This window comes from Bufo gargarizans, chromosome 5 (assembly GCF_014858855.1).
Source record: "Bufo gargarizans isolate SCDJY-AF-19 chromosome 5, ASM1485885v1, whole genome shotgun sequence".
NCBI lineage: Eukaryota > Metazoa > Chordata > Amphibia > Anura > Bufonidae > Bufo > Bufo gargarizans.
In genome coordinates, this window is record NC_058084.1 from 49,019,354 (window position 1) to 49,044,019 (window position 24,666).

General features: G+C 45.5%; 1 protein-coding gene across 1 annotated transcript in view; it reads left to right on the top strand.

Annotated features, from left to right (window-relative positions):
* The first annotated feature begins 752 nt into the window (after positions 1-752).
* The window catches only part of RSPO2 (R-spondin 2), a 168,889-nt gene continuing 144,975 nt past the window's right edge, over positions 753-24,666 (top strand). The window contains exon 1 of the mRNA XM_044295369.1: positions 753-848. Within this exon, the coding sequence (XP_044151304.1) occupies positions 755-848 (94 nt within the window). The 5' untranslated portion in view covers positions 753-754. The remainder of the gene's footprint in view (positions 849-24,666) is intronic.

A 24,666-nucleotide genomic window follows, 5' to 3' on the forward strand; every position in this document is an offset into this window, starting at 1 on the left:
AGTTAAAGGGTTACTGGCGGAGCCGGTGTAGGTGAGCTGAGCGTGCTGTGTGCTGCGCTGGACTTCCAAGGGGAGGGGGAGGAGGAGGAGGAGGATCACTGTGCAGGGCATTGCTTTATTTAGGAGTCCTGGATGCTGGGTGTGCTGAGGACCAGAGGACTATTACTGGAGCATCAGAGCTGCCTGCAGGTCACTACACCCTCCACAGGCTGCAACAAACCAGGGCACCTCGCGCAGAGCCACCAGTCCCTCAGGGAGCCGGCCCCACACTCAGCTCTGCTACTCTGTGGATGGGGATCCCAATGAGTGCACCCCACAAAGAGGACCAGGAGCCCCCCAACTAAAGAAGCACTGGATCTCCAAACTTCCCCCACCTGGTCACACACTTGATTGAGATCCGATGTGATCCACTCCTGCAATCTCCCAGTCCCGACATCGCAAGGTGAGACATTGTCGCAGGTGCCTCCGCTGATTCATTTACCTGGGTCATTAGAGCCGTTCATTCATTTGTCGCAAGTGCTAATTGCCGGCTAGTGGGATGATGGGAGTTGTGTGAATTCAATTTGGACGTGTTAAAAGTGTCTATTTTCTTTTGTCCCCCCCCAGGTTGTGCTGGATTCCCCTCCCGGAGATGGAGGTTTGGCTGAGCGCTTGGACCCCGTGCACACTGCTCTGCGTTTAAGTAACATCCCCCCCCCAGGACTGATCCCTTGTATTTATTGCTGTAAGTCGCTGTGAACACCTACCTGCACAAATGCGATTCAGACTCTTCTCATTTGCTCTCCTGGTCCTGAACTGTGTGGATTACGGCCACTGCCAACCCAACCGCTGGAGAAGGAGCAAAAGAGGTCAGTGCTGGGGGGGCATGGGGGGTCGTGGGGTGGATCTGGTTATGGCATGTAGCAGAGCTGAATCTGCCATCCTTTGAGGGAGAATTGTGCAAAACTTGAGGATGTCATGAGTAAGGAGATGTAGCAGAGCTGAGTTGGTCACAGCTACAGTGTTGCATGCTGCTGCCTGTGACAAGCTGTATACTGGAGGAGGAAAGTGCATTTCTCTGTGTGGACAGTAGGTGGAGTAGTGCCTCACCTAGTGCAGTGCACTTGTATCCCTGCTATGTCAGGATAGTATATGGTGGGAAGTAGTAATAGTTTATGCAAAATGATATAAGGAATAATAAGACGGGTAAGTTGTGTATTTTTGGCGTCTTCTGCCCTTGAGGTGCTACCATATCTTCATGGGGATAGACCATCAGCTCAGCTTCACTCATGTGTTTCCTACAAAGGTAACGGCTCTGGTCTTCAGGTCAACCTGGCCAAAAGCATCTGACCCCTTAGGCCTCGTTCACACTTCAGTGAATCGTGGACGCGTGCTGTGCGTGTTCTCCGCGGACCGCACACGTACCCGTTGAGTTTAACGTGTTTTTTTCCACACACCAGTGGTTTTCCACTGACCATGGGTGACGTGCATGGACACCACGTGGATGCCGTCTGTGTTTGGTCCGTGGTTTTCATGGACTATTGGTAGGAGATGCTCTGGAGATTTTCAGCCGAGCAGAGTCCGTGGAGTAGGGATGAGACTCGGAGGGCAAAAAAACTGACACACAGACTGTTCACGGATGAAACGTGGAATGATTTTCCATGGAAATGTGAATGAGGACTTAGGATGCTGATCTCTACACAATATGCATATAGCAGTGCTGGGTTTGTCTTTTAACCCTCTGTGGCTACATGTGATCTCTCAGCAGTGATAATCTAGATTCTAGATGGTTTGTCTGCAGTCCCACGTAAAAAGCAAAGATAGCACATTAAGGGCATCTCAGTTAGTTTTAACAAATGACAAACACTGCTCTGCTACGTCTGTACAGAGGGAGTTATTTATTTATTTTCTCTCCATGCACCCATAATGTGGGATCTTTTTACTTCAGCTTGACTATGAGTGAAACTTTATCGTTGTGTAGAGACCACATAGTGCTCCAGTCTAGATCTCCAGGAACAGTCGGTGTTCTCTCTCATCTGCTCCAGAACGCATTCATGTGCGATTATGTCAAGCCTGGGACTTATTAACTACAGGTGGTTGTATGTGAGGGTCTGTATTGTGGGTGAAGAACTGGTTCCAATATCAATGTCTAGTTTTAAGGGGCTTTCTCGAGTCTGGATGCATGGAGCCTTAGTGAGGATGCCCTGTCCCCCATTCCAAGTGATCCTGAGGATGCCCTGTCCCCCATAACTTATGATCCTGAGGCATGAGGATCTCCTGTCCCCCATTCCTGGTGATCCTGAGGGATAAAGATTCCCTGTCCCCCATTCCTGGTGATCCTGAGGGATGAGGATGCTCTGTCTCCCATTCCTTGTGATCCTGAGGGATGAGGATGCTCTGTCTCCCATTCCAAGTGATCCTGAGGATGCCCTGTCCCCCATAACTTTTGATCCTGAGGGATGAGGATGTCCTGTCCCCCATTCCTGGTGATCTTGAGGATACCCTGTCCCCCATTCCTTGTGATCCCGAGGGATGAGGATGCCATGCCTCCCATTCCTTGTGATCCCGAGGGATGAGGATGCCCTGTCTCCCATTCCTGGTGATCCTGAGGATACCCTGTCTCCCATTCCTGGTTATCCTGAGGGATGAGGATGCCCTGTCTCCCATTCCTGGTTATCCTGAGGGATGAGGATGCCCTGTCTCCCATTCCTGGTTATCCTGAGGGATGAGGATGCCCTGTCTCCCATTCCTGGTTATCCTGAGGGATGAGGATGCCCTGTCTCCCATTCCTGGTTATCCTGAGGGATGAGGATGCCCTGTCTCCCATTCCTGGTTATCCTGAGGGATGAGGATGCCCTGTCTCCCATTCCTGGTGATCCTGAGGGATGAGGATGCCCTGTCTCCCATTCCTTGTGATCCTGTGGGATGAGGATGCCCTGTCTCCCATTCCTTGTGATCCTGTGGGATGAGGATGCCCTGTCTCCCATTCCTTGTGATCCCGAGGGATGAGGATGCCCTGTCTCCCATTCCTTGTGATCCTGTGGGATGAGGATGCCCTGTCTCCCATTCCTTGTGATCCTGTGGGATGAGGATGCCCTGTCTCCCATTCCTGGTGATCCTGAGGGATGAGGATGCCCTGTCTCCCATTCCTGGTGATCCTGAGGGAAGAGGATGCCATGTCTCCTATTCCTGGTGATCCTGAGGGATACCCTGTCCTCCATTCCTGATGATCCTATAGATGCCCTGTCCCTCATCCCAGGAGGTGCACAGTTACACTCCATTACAAGTGGGAGACCTAGAAATGGTTGTGTGAGTGCAATTGGATGTTTTATAATTCTCATAGACTTTTGATGGAAAGTGATGCCACGTGTTTGACCACTTGAAAAGGTGACCAGGCATCTTCACTTTTGGCATTAGTGGGGATCTCAGAGGTTGTTTCTCCATCACTGGGACATTTACGCCATATTGTATTCTATTATGCGAGTTATAGGAAACCTACATACATAAGGAGGTGAAGAGCAATGTAAATGTGCAGTTATTCCTAGCAACCAATCAAATATTTTCGATTAGGGTACGGCCACATGGTCAAATTTCCTGATGAAGTTTTGGAAGCCAAAACCAGGAGGGGATTCAAAAAGAGGAGATGTTGTATCTGTCCTTTATAATTTTTCTCCTTTTTATTATCCACTCTTGAGTTTGGCTTCCAAAACTGCATCAGGAAACCAGATCGTGTGGCTGAGGCTTTATAGTAGATTTAAAGATCAGTCCTAGCCCCTTGATTGATTCATATCAATCAGCTAGGATGGTCTAAATAAAAATGCGGATTACTGGATCCAAGAAATGGGTCAGACTACCCTCATGCTGGGCACTTTTTAACTTTTTTTTTTTTTTTTTTTTACCAAAATTGGCCACAACAGTTGAACTATATGGAGGTCTCTTCATTTTTCATTCTACTTTCTTGAATCCTATGTATAGTTCTTCATTGTATTTCTCTTCGCTGTCTCCAACGCGAAATTCCTCAACGCCCCCCTCCATGTGTTCTTAGAACTAAAGATAAAGTTCTCGCATATAAGTTAATTGAAGAACATCTCAATCTGAATAAAACACCCAGAAATGGAAATTCATAGAAGTAACATGATGAGGTAAGGTGTTGATGTGGTTGTTGGAGAAACCTAGAGTGATCTTCTCATGGGGGTTCTCACTTGGTATCTGTAGATTGTACCAGACCACGGTTTGGCACAGTCACTTTCTTTAGATCATTCTCTCACGGTTTCTGGTGAAAACTGCTTTTGGCATCAAGTTTGACATAGTCACTGCTAAATTTTATAAATCCTAAATGAATGCAAGTGCTTTGGTTACAGTTCCTGGGGTTTGGCTGTCTGGACAGAAGTAAGTGAGTAGTAAAAAGTGATAATATACTGGTAAAATTGGGTAACTCAATGTTTGTTTCCCTAGTTAGGGCTTCCTCAGGCTAGCTATTGCATCCATGTTCAACTGTTTATATCATGGATGTAACACCTTGACCCCATACTTTTCTCCAGATGGATCACCTCAGTTTGCAATGTGTTCTCCGCTGAAAGGTGATGGCAGCACGTGTGTCGTGACTCTAGATGGTGAATGAAATGTAATAATTTTGAGAAGAAATAAAGTATCTGCTTGGGTGGTCACTGTTACTGATCTCTCACCAGAGAGGTGTTCCGGCATTCGAAAAGCAGCATGTTCATGTGGTGTTCCTGACAAACTCTACATGAGCTCGCTGCTGGGAATATTGTTGAAGGCAATGGAATCATTAATCTCAATGACCGAAGCCTGTGCTGGTCAGAGGAGCAGAGCTGCCAGCTTTGGTTCCCTCTGATGTTCAGATGAACTCTACACAAGCTGTACATATCACCTTCCTAATATCAGAATTGTGTTTTTCCTGCCCTGGACCTGATGGCTTGGGATAACCTATTGTAGTTATGTAATTTTCATTAGTCTTCATCTATACATAATGATGCAGTAGAGAACTGAAGGAAACCACTAATGGTGATGAAATGTTATTTGCTAAGATGTCACCACTTGTGGTGATGGATAGCATTGATCTAGTGAGATATCATGTTTGGGGGGTGCAAATTGAGTTCGCTTCTTGTTCTTTTCCAAAAGGATATCTATAGATTAACATCCATATGGCTCGGGTAACAGCAAATGTAATCTCCCAGCCTGGTTATTTGCCTGGGCAGATCATAGACCTATCCTGTAACGACCATCTAAGATGTGCTCAGTTTTTTGAGTTCTATGAAAGTCAAATTATAAATCCACTTTAAATCTCCCCCCTACATGGTGGACCTGTGGTCGTTTATTGGGAACCCATGAAGAGCAATTCTTAAAATTACTATCAGAATTTTGTGAGTTGGGGGAGATCCAACATTATGGCATGGCAATGGCGAGATAAATCGAACTCCTGCCATTTTGGGTCATTTGCAGAATACAGACTGCCATGTTGGCCAGTCTGTATTCTTCCTATTGTATGGGGTCACAGGCCGGATTCTAAAACTTTGCATGAAAGCTGTCCTAGTTTACTATAGGAAGGTTCATTCTCGTAGAAGAGCAAGTTTCTTAATGGACATATTGGGGAATTACTGTTCATGAAGTTCCCATAAGGTCATTAAGTTCAAAGGTGAGGTTTAGTCTTGGTAGACTTTGCTCATATGTAAGTGGCACCACACCGTTTTTGTCGCTCACGCCTGGTTTTTATAAGGTTTACCTAGAATATTAAGGTCTACCTATTTTAAAAGTCCTGCAATAAACATGGTAATAGAAATAGCCACTTTAATGAGGTTGATCTCTTCCCAAACCATCTTGATTTTCCTGCTTTGGCTTAAGACCGTTCGACAACGGAATTCAATACAAAAAATGTCAACTTGCAATGTATGGAGCTCCTCCTTCAAATTTCACAGCCAATAACCATAAACCCATCTCTCTGAAGTCTCCAAGGAGAACAAATTGAAGAATTTTTAAACAAAGCAAGGTATGTGTTCCATAACGGGTTCTTACAGACGCCACAAGAAACCTTTGTCTTAGGAAGAGACTGTGAGGACTTGGCTTTATCTTAAGTCTCTAGACCCAGCCGTGCATCATCTCAATAAGAATATATCAGCTCAAGATGTCTCGGTTGTGTTTAGTAATATCTCTTGATAGGATTGTATAGAGAATAACTGAATGTTCTCTAAAACATTGGAATTCTTTGTGCTTTTCTTCCATTAAAGTCTTAAGCAGCTTTTAAGTCTCCGTTCTGACTCTAACTTCAGTCTCCTTGATTATTTTTTTGGATAATGCATTAGGTCTGCTCACTTTGCGCCTCAACGGAGAAATAATTTACTATATTAATAATGGATTCGTGTGAGGTTTTGTAATGATGTGCACATTATAAATGCAGCATCAGTAAACTCTTTGGGGTTTGGCATTCAAGTGAAACCATTAGGTTGCTCTTTTTTTCTGGCAGGGTCAAGTACGTTAAATAATTGTGCCTGACAACTAGTCAGTGGTTCTTCACCCTACAAAAATAACTCCTCAGAGGTAGCTGATACATTGGGGGTTGTTTCCAACCCTACAATAAGTTTTATTGTGGGTGTGACATCTACGAGCAACAGATAAACCTATGTAGGCAGATTTACCAGATGTTCAGTGAGACTGACCTCCTGAGAATGAAAGGGGGTGATTTAGGAATACCTTCTAGAGCTTGCTGCATTTTCATGTATGGTCCTATCAACCAATAGATGGATTGTTTTTTTCCTGTACACCCATTAGTTAGGAACTATTTTTTTATTTTTTTGCTAACCTCAGCATTGGTTTCTCTGTCCCGTCTTCCTGCACTCCAAACCCTGTAAGTTTGGTGCCGCAAGCTGTGCTGGTACTTGACCCTCCAGGCGACCAGGTTGACCTTAACAATAACTGCTAGAGATCTTGGGAAATGTTTTGTCTTGGCATAAAACAGTTGCAAACTTTGCGTTTTTGGCACAAGTGGTGTTTCTGCACTGTACTCGCCGGTTTCTGAAAAGTGGGGAGTGGACAGGGTCAGTAGGTACATACGTTTATCTTCATTTGCACCAGTTTTCAAGCACAAATGAAGACAGAAATCTACGGCACCTCTGAGCTGCGTAGACTTTATTCTGGCACATGGACTGCAGAGACAGTGGAGCGTCTAGGTATAACGGCAACGCCCCCATTGCTCCTAGAGACTCATTTGCCTAAAATCAGACTTTATTTTTCTCAGCCATGCAGACACATATGAACATGGGACCAACACAGATGCCTTTAGCTGCCAAGTGCACATGTAACAGGTCAGCCAGTTTCATAGGCACAAATCTGATGACAGATGCCCTTTAAGAAAAAAAAAAAGTGAGACGCTGGTCCAAAGTTTTGTTATGCATTGTGCGCCCATGAAATGAGTTCTCAAAGGGGCTTGTATTTTAACTGGTATTATATTTCAGCTTTTACTCTATATCTGGATGGGAGCTTTTAGATTTTTAAATTATTTTTTGGGGGAGAAGGCATGTTCAATATGTCTTTCAACCGGCATCTAATCGTAGAACTGTTATTGCTAACAAGATCATTACATACCTGTGCTTTAAAATTTTTATTTATTTTTTCTCGGGCGCACCATAAACCTCGCACTACTTACACGTACCGACCTCTCGTAAAATGCCCCAGCAAAACGGTTTAAACATTTAAGGTCTTGTAAATTTTTGAGTAACTAAAACATTAGATTATAAAGTGGTTTTTCTATTTTGAAGTTGTTCCAACAGATGTTTTGTAGAATTCTTAACTTTTTTTTTCTTTCTTTTACCGGCTTGAATTTGATTGCAAACGCTTAAAAGTGACCTGACAATCTGCCAACAAAGGGTATACTGTGTCTTTAATTAAATGTGGAACTACTTAAAGTGCTGGCTAGACGGTGAAGGGTGATAGATGCTTTACTGCCCAGCTTAAGTATTGTGAGCCAGAGAAGTGAATAGAGATCTAACCCAACTTGTGTGAATTGTCCCGTTTACAATAACCTAAGCTGGTTTTAATTGATCTCCTACCACACTGAACAAGTGGATTAACCGCAGGAGCATGGGTTGAATCTGCTCAATGGTGGACATTTGATTACTTGCGAAAAGCCCCTCAATATTTATGGTAAGCGCATTCATCGGTGGGTACACACTGTCAACATTTCTCTTCTCATTTGGTGTAAATCCCCTCTTGCTTTCCCTCCTTTCATACAAGTTTTTCTTTAAAGGAATTTGAGAAACAAAAGGTGTTCATTTTGTCTAGAGACCCGACCAACGACAATTCAATTTGTAGGGATTGTATCCATTGGTGATCATTCCAATCTTCTTTGCATGCTTCCTTCCAGTTGCAGGTGCAGAATAGATATGATTTCCAACGTTCAATGACTGTACTGTCTTATTCGAAGTGGAAGTAGGTCTCCAGACCTCAAAGGGGTTTTGCAGGACTGTTAGGGCTCTTCCACACGACCGTTGGCCATCCATGGCTGTGTGAATCCCATGTTGCGGCCCGGACCCATTCAAGTCAATCCTCAATATACGGCAAAAAATAAGACATGTCCTATCTTATGTGGTGTGGAGGAACAGATCCAAAAGCCCATAGAAGTGCTTTGTAGTGCTTCCAATCTGTGCCTCCACTCCGTACTGTGTCGTATCTTGCGGACCCATTCAAGTCAATGGGTCCACATCTGTTATACGGGATTCACACGGCCGGTGCCCGTATATCGCGGACCTGCTGTCTTCAATGCGGAACTGAACAGCCTACAGTCATGTAAATGAGCCCTTATATCGATGGCCTGCCCTACAGTCTAGCAGATGGAGCTGTAGAGTTCTGGTGTCTGTTTCTTCTTCTGAAGCTACTGGAGAACAACTAATTGGCAGGGGTGCTGAGAGTCGAACCCCCGCTGATTAGATATTGATGACCTATCCTTAGGACAGTCCATCAGTATAAAACTCCTGGAAAGGGTTGTCCTGGATTTTTATATTTATGGCTTATGCTTGGCAGGGACCTGACTCCTGGAACCCCTGCCATATCAGCTCTTTCAGAGTAGCACCAGTGCTGGAACCACACAGCTCCATCCACTGGGCAGTGGTCAGAGCTGGTAGCTGTCGCATCTCTCCCATTCACTTTGGTTGGAGCAGCTCTTCGGTTACCACCTCCGTCTACTGAAACAGCTGAATAACGGAGCGCAGTGTCAACCCTCGCCAATCTGATATCAATGGCCTAGCTTAAAACCCTAGAATACCCCTTAACGGCTTCCTCATGACAGATATATATATAATTTTTTAAGTTCATCTTTCCTACCCTAAAACATGCTGCATAAAAAAGAGAGAAGAAACTTCAATAACCCCAAAAGTGCCACAAAAACATGCTGTTTGTAGTGTGCTCCATACTGTAATTTCTGTGATATCTGTCTGCATTTAATTTTTTTTATAAAAAAAGTTGGAAAATGCTGTAAGGAATAGTTGCATATTTTCAGAAAAACATAATGTGAAAAAATCAGTGCATTCACATATACAGTCAGGTCCATAAATATTAGGGCATCGACACAATTCTAAGATTTTTGGCTCTATACACCACCACAATAGATTTGAAATGAAACGAACAAGATGTGCTTTAACTGCAGACTGTCAGCTTTAATTTGAGGGTATTTACATCCAAATCAGGTGAACGGTGTAGGAATTACAACAGTTTGCATATGTGCCTCCCACTTGTTAAGAGACCAAAAGTAATGGGACAATTGGCTTCTCAGCTGTCCCATGGCCAGGTGTGTGTTATTCCCTCATTATCCCAATTACAATGAGCAGATAAAAAGTCCAGAGATTATTTCAAGTGTGCTATTTGCATTTGGAACCTGTTGCTGTCAACTCTCAAGATGAGATCCAAAGAGCTGTCACTATCAGTGAAGCAAGCCAACATTAGGCTGAAAAAACAAAACAAACCCATCAGAAAGATAGCAAAAACATTAGGCGTGGCCAATACAACTGTTTGGAACATTCTTAAAAAGAAGAAACGCACCGGGGAGCTCAGCAACACCAAAAGACACGGAAGACCACTGGAAACAACTGTGGTGGATGACCGAAGAATTCTTTCCCTGGTGAAGAAAACTCCCTTCACAACAGTTGGCCAAATCAAGAACACTCTCCGGGAGGTAGGTGTATGTGTGTCGACAATCGAGAGTAGACTTCACCAGAGTGAATACAGAGGGTTCACCACAAGATGTAAACCATTGGTGAGCCTCAAAAACAGGAAGGCCAGATTAGAGTTTGCCAAACGACATCTAAAAAAGCCTTCACAGTTCTGGAACAACATCCTATGGACAGATGAGACCAAGATCAACTTGTACCAGAGTGATGGGAAGAGAAGAGTATGGAGGAGGAAAGGAACTGCTCATGATCCTAAGCATACCACCTCATCAGTGAAGCATGGTGGTGGTAGTGTCATGGCGTGGGCATGTATGGCTGCCAATGGAACTGGTTCTCTTGTATTTATTGATGATGTGACTGGCTGACAAAAGCAGCAGGCATGAATTCTGAAGTGTTTCAGGCAATATTATCTGCTCATATTCAGCCAAATGCTTCAGAACTCATTGGATGGTGCTTCACAGTGCAGATGGACAATGACCCAAAGCATACTGCAAAAGCAAACAAAGGGCCAGATTTCTCATTAGCTCAAGTCAGAATAATGGAGTGAAAAAGTCGCAAATTTTTGCGCAATCGCTTAAACTGCTCTGCACTATGCTCGCCAGTTTTCTGAAAGTGGGCGTGTTTTCTTATGTAAATGAATCTGTAGACAGATTTACTATTGGGACTATTTAAAAAGTCGCAAAAAAGTTGCAATTTCACTACAGTGAGGACCATGCTTATCTTATGAGACTTTTTAATAGAACATGCAACTTTTTCATAAAAACTTGCAACTTTTTCGTAAAGATGTGCAACTTTTGTAAAGCTGCTTACTGACGGATAAACTGCTACCGTCAAACCACATTTATTACAGTCTTAGGCCTCATGCACACGAACGTTGTGTGCACCCGTGGCCGTTGTGCCGTTAGACGTGTTTTTCTGCGGCTCCATTGACTTTCAATGGGTCCGTTGAAAACTCGGCTTCTGCACCGTTTTTACACCGCGCCCGTGACCCGTGTTTCCAGCCCGTGAAAAAAATATGACCTGTCCTATTTTTTTTCACGGCCAACGGTTCACGGGCCCATTCAAGTCAATGGGTCCGTGAAATTCACGGATGCACACAAGATTGTGATCCGTGTCCGTTTTTTCCTATAATTTCAATGGCAAACTTGACTTAGATTTTTTTTTTCATCTTTCATGTCCGTGGATCCTCCAAAAATCACGGCAGACCCACGGAAGAAAAAACGGGTACGGATCACGGTACAACGGAACCACGTTTTGCGGGACGTTAAAAAATACGTTCGTGTGCATGAGGCCTTAGGCCTTAGTATTTTTTCACTGTCCGCAAAACGGGGTTCCGTTGGTCCGTGATCCGTGACCGTTTTTTCGTCCGTGGGTCTTCCTTGTTTTTTGGAGGATCCACGGACATGAAAAATGAAAAAAAATATCTAAGTCAAGTTTGCCATTGAAATGATAGGAAAAAACGGACACGGATCACGGACACGGATCACGGACACGGATGACAATCTTGTGTGCATCCGTGATTTTTACGGACCCATTGACTTGAATGGGCCCGTGAACCGTTGGCCGTGAAAAAAATAGGACAGGTCATATTTTTTTCACGGGCTCGAAACACGGGTCACAGGCGCGGTGTAAAAACGGTGCAGAAGCCGAGTTTTCAACGGACCCATTGAAAGTCAATGGGTCCGCAAAAAAAACGGAAAACGGCACAACGGCCACGGATGCACACAACGGCCGTGTGCATGAGGCCTTAAAGGGCCGATCATAAATCTGACTTGGCTAAAACTGACTTTAGCCATATTTAAAGTGGAGTGAGCGCTCAGTCGTGATAAATCTGGCCCAAAGAGTTTAAGGGAAAGAAGTGGAATGTTATGCAATGGCCAAGTCAATCACCTGACCTGAATCTGATACAGTAGAGGCCTGGCAGAGCATCACCAGGGATGAAACCCAGCGTTTGGTGATGTCCTATGCGTTCCAGACTTCAGGCTGTAACTGACTGCAAAGGATTTGCAACCAAGTATTAGAAAGTGAAAGTTTGATTTATGATTATTATTCTGTCCCATTACTTTTGGTCCCTTAACAAGTGGGAGGCACATATGCAAACTGCTGTAATTCCTGCACCGTTCACCTGATTTGGATGTAAATGGCCTCAAATTACAGCTGACAGTCTGCAGTTAAAGGACATCTTGTTCGTTTCATTTCAAATCCATTGTGGTGGTGTATAGAGCCAAAAATGTTAGAATTGTGTCGATGCCCCAATATTTATGGATCTGACTGTAAGAGTTTTTTGAATGCAACTCTTTTTGCTGCAGGTTTTTATCATGTTTTGATGAAAAGAAAAAAATGCTGTGGCCAGATTTTCTGAAGGAAAATACGGAACACAACAGTATTTTAATTTGCTTTCTTATGGTTTTTGGAGAACTGGTGTGTGTGTGTGTGTGTGTGTGTGTGTGTGTGTGTTTTGTTTTTTTTTTCCAGGGAGTTTGTGGCATTTTTCGTGACACAGATGTTAGGAGGGAACAAAGGAGCAGGGGCTCGAAACTCCTAACCATAGACGCCTTATCCAAAAAATACCTGCCCTGAAAAAGATGACTGTGTTTTGCGCATTACCCCCACAGATGTAGGGGTCATCAGGGGACTGAATTGGGTAATGCAAAACATGCAGTCAGATAGGAAACAACTGAAAGAAAAGCCTGAGCACGGGTATTGATAACAGGGCTCACAATAGATCCACTTACTGTTACCCTGCACCAATAGAGTTTCGCCGTGGTCCAGATCGGTCAACCTGTACCAGGGTGAGGCTGTAGAACACGATCAGTGAGATGCTGGTTGAACTTGTGGATCTGGTCTATAGCCATTACCATCCTATTGTGTCAGTGATAATATGAAAGAAAAAGCAACCAAAAACCTGACACCAAAAGGCGTAATAAAAATGCTGGTCCTAAAATGCAAAAAAAAAAAATCCCCACAAAAACATTGAAAAGATATTAACCTCACCGATTCTGCACTGCTCCCAATCCTATGCTTACAGGGTTCCCGCTGTTCTCTCCTATATGGTACAGGAAATGCTACAGGAAATGCCGACTCAGCCAATCACTGGCAGCAGTGACCTTTCTCGGCCAGGGACTTGTTTAGACCTTTCTTGCCCTTTCCGATGTGTTAGCGAGAAACAGGCACTGGAGCAGTAGCAGGGGATCGGTGGAGGTGATGAACGCTTCGCTTATTTTTAACATTGTCTGGACTGTTTTTCCTATCAATTTTATTTTTTTTCTCCCCCCAGCCCCATAGACTCATTAAGTTGTGCTAATCCTACCTTTTTTTTTTTTTTTTCCCTGACCCAGGGAGCCCTAGCTTAAGGGTTCATGCACATATCCGTAGTATGGTACACAGAGAAATCTCTGAAGCCACACAGTTCTTCCATGTGTCTTCTTTTTTTGGATTGAGAGGTTTTATATATATTGGGTGAGTGCTTATCGAGCTTTTCAGAAAAGATTGTAAAGCGGACATATTGGATGGAGTTGTATTTTATACACCAGTGGTTAATGCTGGAGTGTGATGCACCCAATTTATCAGGAGGTGCAAGTTGAGCGGACACCTGGATGTTTGGGTTCGGCCGAACTTCAGAAAAAAGTTAGAGTTCGGGACCCGAACTTGACCCCCGAACCCCATTGAACTTTTGAGCACTAAAATGTCTCTAAAAATGTATTGGAAAGGGCTAGAGGGCTGCAGGTGGCAGCAAAATGTTGAGCATGGCAAGTGCTCTGCAAACAAATGTGGATAGGGAAATGACTTAAAATAACATTAAATACATAAAAATTAAAAATAATAATCTTGATCTAGGAGGTGGTCCATATGGAGTAGGAGGTTGAGGAGGCGGTGGATGTGGAAGCGGAGGAGGAAGAGGTAGCCAACACCGGTTTTTGGTTTACATTTTTTATTTCTTTGTTTAAATTGGGGTACACCCCAAAACATTGGGAAATTTAACCTGTGATAACCCCCTCCAGTCGTGCTAAACAAACGTTCAGACAATACACTGGCTGCAGGGCAGGCCAGCATCTCCAAGGGGTAAAGGGCAAGCTCAGGCCATGTGCCCAATTTGGAGACCCAGAAGTTGAAGGGGGCTGACCCCTGTCAGTCAGTACGTGTAGGCGTCTGCACACATACTGCTCCACCATTTCGCATGTCCCCGTGACGTCCACGATCCAATTGGATATCTGGACTATCAACTTTCGATGTTCTTTTCTCCACCTACCATGGTGATCACGGGTAACGGGGAATCAGTGTTCCACGCCCGAGAGGGAGCGTGAGAAAGGGATACCACATCCAATGGAGGTCAATGTATGAAATTAAATGTGATCGAGCGGAAATGTGGGACAAGTTATTAAAGCAGAAGGATCGAATAAAAGGGCAAATTAAAGACTAATTTTAGAAATTTAAGTCCCTGTCACCTATGCAGAGCAGGGTTTTTTTTTTATCGCCCACCAATGGAACAGATTATTTTTTAAAATTTCGGTCCCTGTCACCTATGCAGAGCAGGGGTTTATTCACGGCAAAAATTGGAAAATGTCACCCAAGAATGTAACAGATGCTTTTGCACCCTGTGCGACCACCACCTTTTCCTCCCAACTAGACAGGTCACTCGCATGACCTTGATTCCATGTGGGTTCGAGGACCTCATCATCTTCCACCCACGCTTTACCCCTGCCCTCCTTGTCGGTCTGCAGCCGGCAGAAAGCCGCCGGTTGGCACCTGTATTTTGTCATCATCAGAGATGTGCTGGGGTGGTCTTCCCATGTCCTCATCCTGAAACATAAGTGGTTGGGCATCAGTGAACTCAATCTCTTCCACACTAGGTGGATGGCCCACGGAAACCCTGCCAGCAGAGTCATCAAAAAGCATAAGAGACTGCTCCATGACTTGGGTCTCAGACTGCTTGCCTGATTTGCAAGGGGGTGAGTTGAAAGACAGATGGCCATGGGCTGCAGGTGCCAACTCTGATCTTTGAGCAGGGGACTGGGTGGGAGACAATGCGAAGGAACTGTAGGCACCGTCAGCCCCCCAATCTACTATTGTCTGTACTTGTTCTGGCCTCACCATTCGTACTGTCCTAAATGCAGTATAGGCCGCAAATGTACTTTCTAGCGCAAAAGATGAGCATTTGTCACCCAACATTGTAACAGACGAGTTAGTGAAATGTATTTCCTTGTCCACAATGTAGAGCAGGGGGTATATCGCAGCCAAAAATTGGTGAATTTCACCCGACAGTGTAACAGACATATTAGTGAATTTCCCTGTCTACAATGTAGACCTTTTCCTCCTCCTCCTCTGCCTTCGCCTTGTGCTTCCACTGTGACCCTCGCTGTCAAGTGGGAATGCCACCAGCAGCGCGTCTACCAGCGTGCGCTTGTACTCGTGCAGGGGCGTAACTAGAAGTGACTGGGCCCCACAGCAAATATTTGTAAGGGCCCCCCCCCCCAGCGCGCTTCACACCTCCCTCCTCCTGTTTAAACCCCCCCTCCTTTGGCACAGTGTAGCGGTATACTGTATATTGTGTGGCACAGTGTAGGCTATATGTGTATAACATATTTCATATGAAAACTTAGTTACTTGGCTTGGCCCTTGGGGATCTCGGACACCACTTCAACACTTTGGCCGGGGGCTCGGTGAAGCTGATGTTGTGTTTTATCCTAATGAGAGAGATTTCGTAATAAGGATTTGGAGAAGGGGCAGAGGGGTTGCAGAGCAGAGAGAGGCTGGTGCTGCTACTAGGGGGTCATACAATGGGGGAGTAATAAAGCCCACCATAATGCCCCCCCAGTAGAAATAATTCTCCTTATAATGTGACAGTGCAAAAAATACCCCCTTGTAATGCCCCCAGTTGAGCTAATGTGCCAGTATAGAATACCCCTATATAGTGCCCCCAGTAGATGCCCCTCAGTGTCCGGCCTCTGATAGGCTGCCAGCCTAGTGTCCCCCATAATGCCCTCCAATAATGTGCCAGTAAGTGTCCCCATAGATGCCCCCCATCATGTGCCAGTATCAAGTGCCTCTCTTCTTCCCACCCCCCATGTGCCAGTATCATAGTGCCAACCCCCCCCATGTGCCAGTATCAAGTGCCTCTCTCCCCCCCCCCCATGTGCCAGTATCATAGTGCCAAACCCCCCCACATGCCAGTATCAGGTGCCAACCCCTCTCCCCCTCCCCCATGTGCCAGTATCAGGTGCCTCTCTCTCTCCCCCCAGATGCCAGTATCAGGTGCCAACCCCCCCTCCCCCCAGGTGCCAGTAACAAGTGCCTCCCGCTCCCCCCATGGCAGTAACAGTCGGGTATTAAAAAAAAAATATATAAACACTTATGTCCATGCAGCCTCTTCCTGTGTCCCGCCCTGTATGTCCATATATGGAGTCAGTGTTTGTATTTCAGAAAAGTTTCTGGTGGGATTCGAACCCACAACCTTCTGTATCAGAGGCAAAGCACTTAACCACAAGGCCATAAGAGCTGCCTTGCTGCTGACTGAAAGAATATGAGACTTCTACTGTTATAGCTGGCTAAGTGTACATCTATACACATGACAGCTGCTCATATATAGAGATATAGCAGAGCTGAGTGTGCTGGGACAGCTGTCATATAGAGATATAGCAGTGCTGGGTGTGTTGGGGCAGCTGTCATGTGTAATAGATGTACACTTAGCCAGCTATGACAGTAGAAGTCTCATATTTTTTTCAATCAGTTGTGATGCAGTCTTTATGGCTGTGTGGGTAAATGCTTTGCCACTGATACATTGGAGGTTGTGGTTTCGGAATCCCAGACACATCAAAAGACTTTAGGAGACCGTAAGATTAGATCACATTAGTGAGGGGGCCTTGAACATTAAGACAAGAATCGATCGTATTTAACTAACTTAAAAATAAACTGTCGCACACGCTGCCGGGGCGCCGGGCCCCGAAGCAGCCTGTTTCCCCTGCTTCCCCTCGCGCATCTTACGATCACGCTCCAGTGACGGAATTAAGGACGGTACGCTGTCCTTGTAACGGGGATCCAGTAATAAGCACAAGTTAGAATGTGGGAAACTCGGCGGTCGTTGCGGAGACACTGCAGCATGTAATTGCTCATGTGTGCCAGGCTGCCCAGAGGCAAACGAAAAGCTGTCCTCTGTGGGAGGTGCATCGTCTGTGTCCTCTGTAGCCACGCACCAGTAACGCCCATGAGCTGATTTGGGTGCAACCCTGCTATGAACACGGTTCCTGCTCCTCCACCTCGTCAGAACTGTGCCCTTGCTGGACATTTGTGTACCTGGCGTTTGTGGGTGCAGGAACCCACCCTCGGAGCCACTTTTGAACGACTAGCCTGAAACCCTTGGAAATGATCCCTCTTCCTCCTCCTCCTGTGCCACATCCTCTTCCATCATCGCCCGAAGCGTTTTTTCAAGGAGGCATAGAAGTGGGATAGTAACGCTGGGAACTGCGTTATCGGCACTGGCCATGTTGGTGGAGTACTCGAAACATCGCAACAAGGCACACGGTTCTCGCATGGAGGCTTACTTATTGGTGGTGAAGTGGTGCTGTTCTGCAGAGCGACTCACCCGTGCGTGCTGCAGCTGAAACTCCACTATCGCCTGCTGCTTTTCGCAGAGTCTGGCCAGCATGTGCAAGGGGGAGTTCCACCTTGTGGGCACATCTCATATGAGGTGGTGAGCGGGAAGGCTGAAGTTACGCAGCAGCGCTGACAGGCGAGCAGCAGTAGGGTGAGAACGCCGAATGCGCGCACATACAGACGGCACTTTCTGCAGCAGCTCTGACAGATCGGGGTAATTTTTAAGGAACCTCTGCATCATCAAATTCAGCACATGCGCCAGGCAAGGGATGTGCTTCAAACCGGCTGGGCCCAGAGCTGCTAGGAGATTTCGCCCATTATCGCATACCACCAGGCCGGGCTTGAGGCTCACTGGCATCAACCACTCATTGGTCTGTTGTTCCATGCCTGTCCACAGTTCCTGCACGGTGTGGGGTTTGTCCCCCCAAACAGATAAGTTTTAAAACTGCCTGCTGTCGTTTACCCCTGGCTGTGCTGAAGTTGGTGGTGATGGTGTTGTGCTGACCGGATGAGAAGCCAGTAGAGAATGAGGAAGCGGAGTCGGAGGAGGAAGCAACAGGAGGCAACCTGAAGCACCCTGCAATCCTCGGTGGTGGAAGGACATGCGCCAAACTGCTATCCGCCTCAGGCCCAGCCGCCACTGCATTTACCCAGTGTACCCTGACCGTGCTTACTGGTCCACGTATCCGTAGTCAGGTGCACCTTGCCACCGATGGCGTTGCGCAGTGCACACCTGATTTTGTCCCCCACTTGGTTGTGCAGGGAAGGGATGGCTCGCCTGGACAGCCACCGCCATAAGGCTTTTAAAACGCTCCGTCTCCACCAGACGGAATGACAGCATTTCAAAGGCCACTAATTTTGAAATGCTGGCATTCAGGACCAGGGATCACGGGTGGGTAGGGGGGTACTTCCTCTTTCGCTCCAGTGTTTGGGAGATAGAGAGTTGAACGCTTCCATGGGACATTGTGGAGATGCTTGGTGACCCAGGTGGTGGCATTGCTGGCAGATTCTCTGTGTTTGCGCGGTGGCAGGTGCCACTGTCACTCCAGAGGGGGATAAAGAGGCGGAGACTGCAGCAGAAGAGGAAGCGGGAGGAGCCAGAGACCTTTCTTTGTTTTTGAGGTGTCTACTCCACTGCAGCTCATGCTTTGCACTTAGATGCCTGGTCATGCAGGTGGTGCTCAGGTTGAGAACGTTTATCCCTCACTTCAGGCTCTGATTGCATAGTGTGCAAACCACTCGTGTCTTGTCGTCAGCACATTGTCTGAAGAACAACTGCCACGCCAGGGAACTCCTTGGGGCTGGCTCTGGTGTGCTCAGTCCCTTGTTGTGGTGGGCAGTAGCAGGCGTACTGTCTAGGGAACGGACGCTCCGCTTTTGCACCCTGCCCCCTCTTCTGCTGTGCTGGTGGCTCTGTGCGACCGCCGCCTCTTCCTCCGAACTACACAGGTCACTCGCATGACCTTGATTCCATGTGGGGTCGAAGACCTCATTGTCCTCCACATCCTCTTCCACCCAGTCTTCACCCCTGCCCTCCTTGTCGGTCTGCACACTGCAGAAAGCCACAGCAGTTGGCACCTGTGTTTCGTCATTATCTGAGACGTGCTGCGATGGTCCTCCCATGTCCTCATCCTGAAACATAAGTGGTTGGGCATCTTTTCCACTTCTGGGGCAGGGCTATGTGAATGGCCCTGGGAAACCCTGCCAGCAGAGTCATCAAAAAGCAGAAGAGACTGCTGCATGACTTGGGGCTCAGACTGCTTGGCTGATTTGCAAGGGGGTGAAGAGAAAGACTGATGGACATCGGCTGCAGGTGCCAACTGTGGTCTTTCAGCAGGAGACTGGGTGGGAGACAATGTGAAGGAACTGTAGGCACTGTCAGCAACCCAATCTACTATCGCCTGTACTTGTTCTGGCCTCACCTTTGGTAGAGCCGCATTCGGCCCTACCAAATAACGCTGAAGGTTCTGTCGCCAACTCGCACCTGAGGAAGGGGTTTAACTTGTGCGTGTAGCTGGCACAGATCGACCACGTCCTCTCCCTGCAACAGTAGCTCCACCAGCAGCACCACGACCTGGCCACGTCCCTTATTTGACGCTCTCCACATTCTTTGCATTCACCCGCCAAACTAACAGATGGTTTATGTCAGGCAACAATGTAACCGCCAATAGTCAACAATTAAGTTCAATGACAGTAAGGCAGTGCCAGTGTCATAAGGAGGAAAAATTTTTGAGGTCACATAACAGTGTGCCAGGCAAATTTTTTACAATTACTTCACGGTCACAATTTTTTTTAATTTGTCAACCAAAAATATCAGTATTAACTGACTGTATTTCACTGTGACAAATGAACCAAAGGCCCCAGACGTAGAGTCTTGCAAAAATTGTGTATGCAGGAATATGACTGCAGTATTTAAAGTTTGTATTTGACTGTCACAAATTCAGCAAAGGACCCAAAATGTATTATCTTGCAAAACATGATATATATATATATATATATATATATATATATATATATTTATTATTATTATTATTATTATTATTATTTTATACCCTGACTATAACTGCAGTATTTAAACCTTGTATTTGACTGTCACAAATGCACATATGCTGTGCTGGTGCACTGAACTTTCATAAAATGGCTGCCGACGCCCGCCTAACTAACAGACGGATAAAAGTTATTTTTCTGTGTCGCTGGCTCAGGGCAGGGTAAAAAAATGGTGCACTGCACCCACACAACTAAATCTAGGTAGATCGCAGAGTTAACAAGCACTTCTGATAACAGATTCTTTCCTATTCCCTTCCTCGCAGCAGCAGCATCCTATCCCTACACTAGTAAGAGCAGAGTGACGTGCGGAGCTACGTGACTCCAGCTTATATAGAGGCTGGGTCACATGCTGCACTGGCCAATCACAGCCATGCTATTAGTAGGCATGGCTGTGATGGCTTCTAAGGGCACACAAGTTAAATGCTTGTTGATTGGCTGCTCTGCAGCCTTTCAAAAAGTGCCATTAACTCGCCGAACACCAAACTCGAGTGCGGGGTCCAAACATCCTAAAGTTTGGTACGAACCCGAACTTTACCGTTCAAGTTCGCTCAACCCTACACAGGGGGATTGATCAATTGCTCTCCCCTTTCGCTCTATGTAAGGTTACATAAAGTGCCTATGGCTTTGCTTTATGCATGGCCAGGATGATGGGTCGGTGGAGTTGGTGGCCATTTCTAGATAAAGATGTATGGTTCCAGCAGACACTGGGGTGGGGAAATTTATCATGAGGGTAATATTTGAAGTCCACTTTGATTCTGCATTGGCGTACTTCGTGACAAATTTATCTGGACATTGTTTGTTACGTTAGGCATATATCTGGACCTAGCACCTTTATCTACTGGAGTGAGTTTGCGACTTTTTAAAGAAAGTCGGTGATGAATCTGAAGTGAAGCTAAAGAACATGGCTGACCAGCCCATATTTCACACTGATTTTTCAAAACTGTAAGTGGCGTACAAATGCAAAAAGTTGCACATTTGTTTTTGCTCAAATAAGCCCAAACAGTTGTAAAAGCCCATATAGTCACACTGGATTGTGCTTGGAGCCTTATTTTCGATTATATCAAAAAACTTTGCAACTGAAATAGACTATATTCACATGATCACTTTATGTTGACTCCTACATGGTGTAGAGCAGGAGGAGATGAGCACATTGTATTTCAGGAAAGGGATTGTCCCACGAAAAAAATTCTACAGTTTTCAAACCAGCACCTGGATGTGAATACTTTTGTAATTGCATGTAATAAATTTTTTTTTTAATGTATGTTTAGCGCCTCCTGCTTTTTGTTCTTCTTATTTCTTTGTCCTGCTCGCTGTGATGGCCGCACATGCTCGGTTTCATATTTCACCTGCCCTCCCTGAGCTGTGATGGGGAGAGCTGAGACACTTCCCCTTAGCTGTGATAGGGAGAGCTGAGACACTCCTCCTGAGCTGTGATAGGGAGAGCTGAGCTGTGATAGGGAGCGCTGAGACACGCCCCCTGAGCTGTGATGGGGAGAGCTGAGACACTCCCCCTGAGCTGTGATGGGGAGAGCTGAGACACGCCCCCTGAGCTGTGATAGGGAGAGCTGAGACACGCCCCCCTGAGCTGTCAGCTTGATATAAATCTAGCAGAGCAAAGAATGTGGAGATCTCTGGATTCATGTGAGGTACAGGGCTGGTTCTAGCTTTGTTAAAAAGACTTTCATGTACTCTGATGTCTGATTTTTTCATTTTTTGCATTGGTCATGGGATAACCCCTTTTAATCAAAATTTCTACTCCTTCTGGGTTTAGGAGTCCAGTAGGCGGTCCTACTCGGTAATCGCTATTCGCCAGTTATTTTGAAATCTGGGTCTCACTCCCGTCTTCAAGAATTCGCATACCCCACCTATCCCTTGGGTGAACATGATGGACTTTGTTCAACCGTATTAACCATGTAACTATCTCTAATCACACTTAAAAAAATGGCTGTCATTCATTGATAAGACCGCCCACTGGACTCCTAAGATTTAACTAAATAAATGACAGGTAATACAGAATTTCTTCCCCACATAACCATATATCAATCTGCCCGGCTTCTCCTGCTCTATAACATGCTGCTTGCAGATCGGACTGCATTTTCAATCTGATAGGTTCCCTTTAAGAATTTAAAATGTATTAAACTAGATGTAAACCGATGGCAAAATTAGTTTTTATTTTATTTATTTTTTGCCATCTGTTTATAACCCTTTGACACCTGCAATTACACAGCTCATGTAAAACTGTTTCCCATAGGTGCAGGCAATTATCCTGAGCGGCAGCCTCCATAATGAGCGTGTTTACTGGTGTTCTGTAATAAGGGATAGGTCTCTGAGAACGAGAACCTAGAAGGGACATAACATGACATTTGTTCGGGGGAGAAAGTAATACATTCCTAGAATCCTGCCGCTCGCTCTACAACATCTGCTAATGTTTAAATAATCACTGTGGGGCATCGGCCGCAAAAAATGTCTCTGGCGTTCTCAGCTCTATTACATGATCTCACATGCGGTATAATAGAATTTTCTTAATGAAATAAAAAAATAAAAAAACTTGGCTCAGGACCTGTCTTTAACTCAGTAGAAATCAATTGCATCCAGGCTGAAATGGAAATCAGATCGATCATTTCACTTCATTTAATGTTTTACTTTAAAACCAATTTAACAAGATGCCTAAATGACTTTCAGATCCTCTGCTAAAACCCTGTGTGTACAGAGCGGGCCCGTGTAATAAACAGGCCAATCACAGGCTCTTTTATTAAGTTGTATGGAAGAGGCCGTACCAATTAGCCTGAGTAAAACCATGAATTATACTATTAGAGAAAGCACTCCAATGATTTCTATGGAAGAGAAACCTAGTTGGAACCACTTATGGTTCTGTTCATGCATGAAATGGATGTGAAGAAAAAAAATAATAATAATAATAATTTAAGCAACTTTTTTTATTTTTGAAAATTTCAACAAGAAATCTACTAGGAAAAAACAGGTTTGGACTTCTACTTGTCATCCTCCATCTTTAGCTGGGAACTTTTAATTTTTTATTTTTTTTGCCCTCATGGCTAGGGAAAAATGTCTGATACAATCTATGTCTTTATTCTGTTTTCAGGTGATTTTTTAATAATATAACTATATAGCAAGAGGGGGAACTAACTGCAAATATTGTGAAACCTCTTTCAGACGACCACCAGAAATTGCACTGAAAAGAGGTCTTACCAAACAGTAGTTGCCAGCAGTCCTGAATTTACAGGGACTGTCCTAAACCACTTAGACCACATGCAGCATCCGTTAAAACTGATAAATTGTCAATTTTTACTTTGTATGGGGGCAGTTGATCAGTGAAAAACGGACAAAATTGAACATGTTCTACTTTTTTAGGTCCGTTCACTGGCCATCAAAAAAACTGCCTTGTGAATAACCCCATAGAGTACCATTGGTCTTAAAACAGACATGTGATGGCTGTTAAAAAAAAAATATATCTTCTATCACTGGTCCGTTTTTCACTGTCATATACATGTTGCCTTAAAGGGCAGCTGTCAGCAGATTTGTAGCTATGACACTGGCTTCCCTGTTCCATGTGCGCTTGACAGCTGAAGGCGTCTGTGTTGGTCCCATGTTCGTGTGTGCCGACATTGCTGAGAAAAATGATGTTTTGTCATATGCAAATGAGTCTCTAGCCACGGGGGCATTGCCGTTACACGTAGAGGCTCCGCTTTGTCTGCAACGGCCGCGCTCTCTGCACTTTGACAGAGCAAGGGGGTGTAAATGTGATCATGCCTGGTCCTGACTTTTCCTAAAGTCAGAGTGGACAGGGTGCGGCAGAGCTGAGCCTCTAAGTGTAATGGCAACGCCCCCATTGCTCCTCAAGGCTTATTTGCATATATTAAAACTTCATATTTTTTTTAGACTACTTTCACATTTGCGGCAGCAGGGTCCGGCAGGCTGTTCCGGCGGGGGACCAGCCTGCCGGATCCGTGCCACTGCAAGTCCACCGTGCTGCCAGAAGTCGACTCCGGCCCGATTCACTATAATGGGGTGGGCCAGAGGTCCAGCCGCAGCACAGCAAACATGTCGAGAGGCGGCCGGAATAAAACTACAGCACGCTGTGGAACTTGTGTACACCCTGCCTATAAATCAACATTACTGGGTGGGTTTGTGTTCTTGAGAGTATTACATGCCTTGAATTTACCAACAACGTTAGTAAGTATGAAGAACATAGTTGCCAACAGTCCAAAATTTGCAGGGACTGCGAATTTTCACAGCCAGTCCCTGCAAATTCAGGTTGTCCCAGACCAAATATGGGCAGGGCTTATATAAGCCTCACCCATAAGTAGGAGGTCCGACACGACTTGGGTGTTCACCAGGGATGGGGTCTACTTGTCCC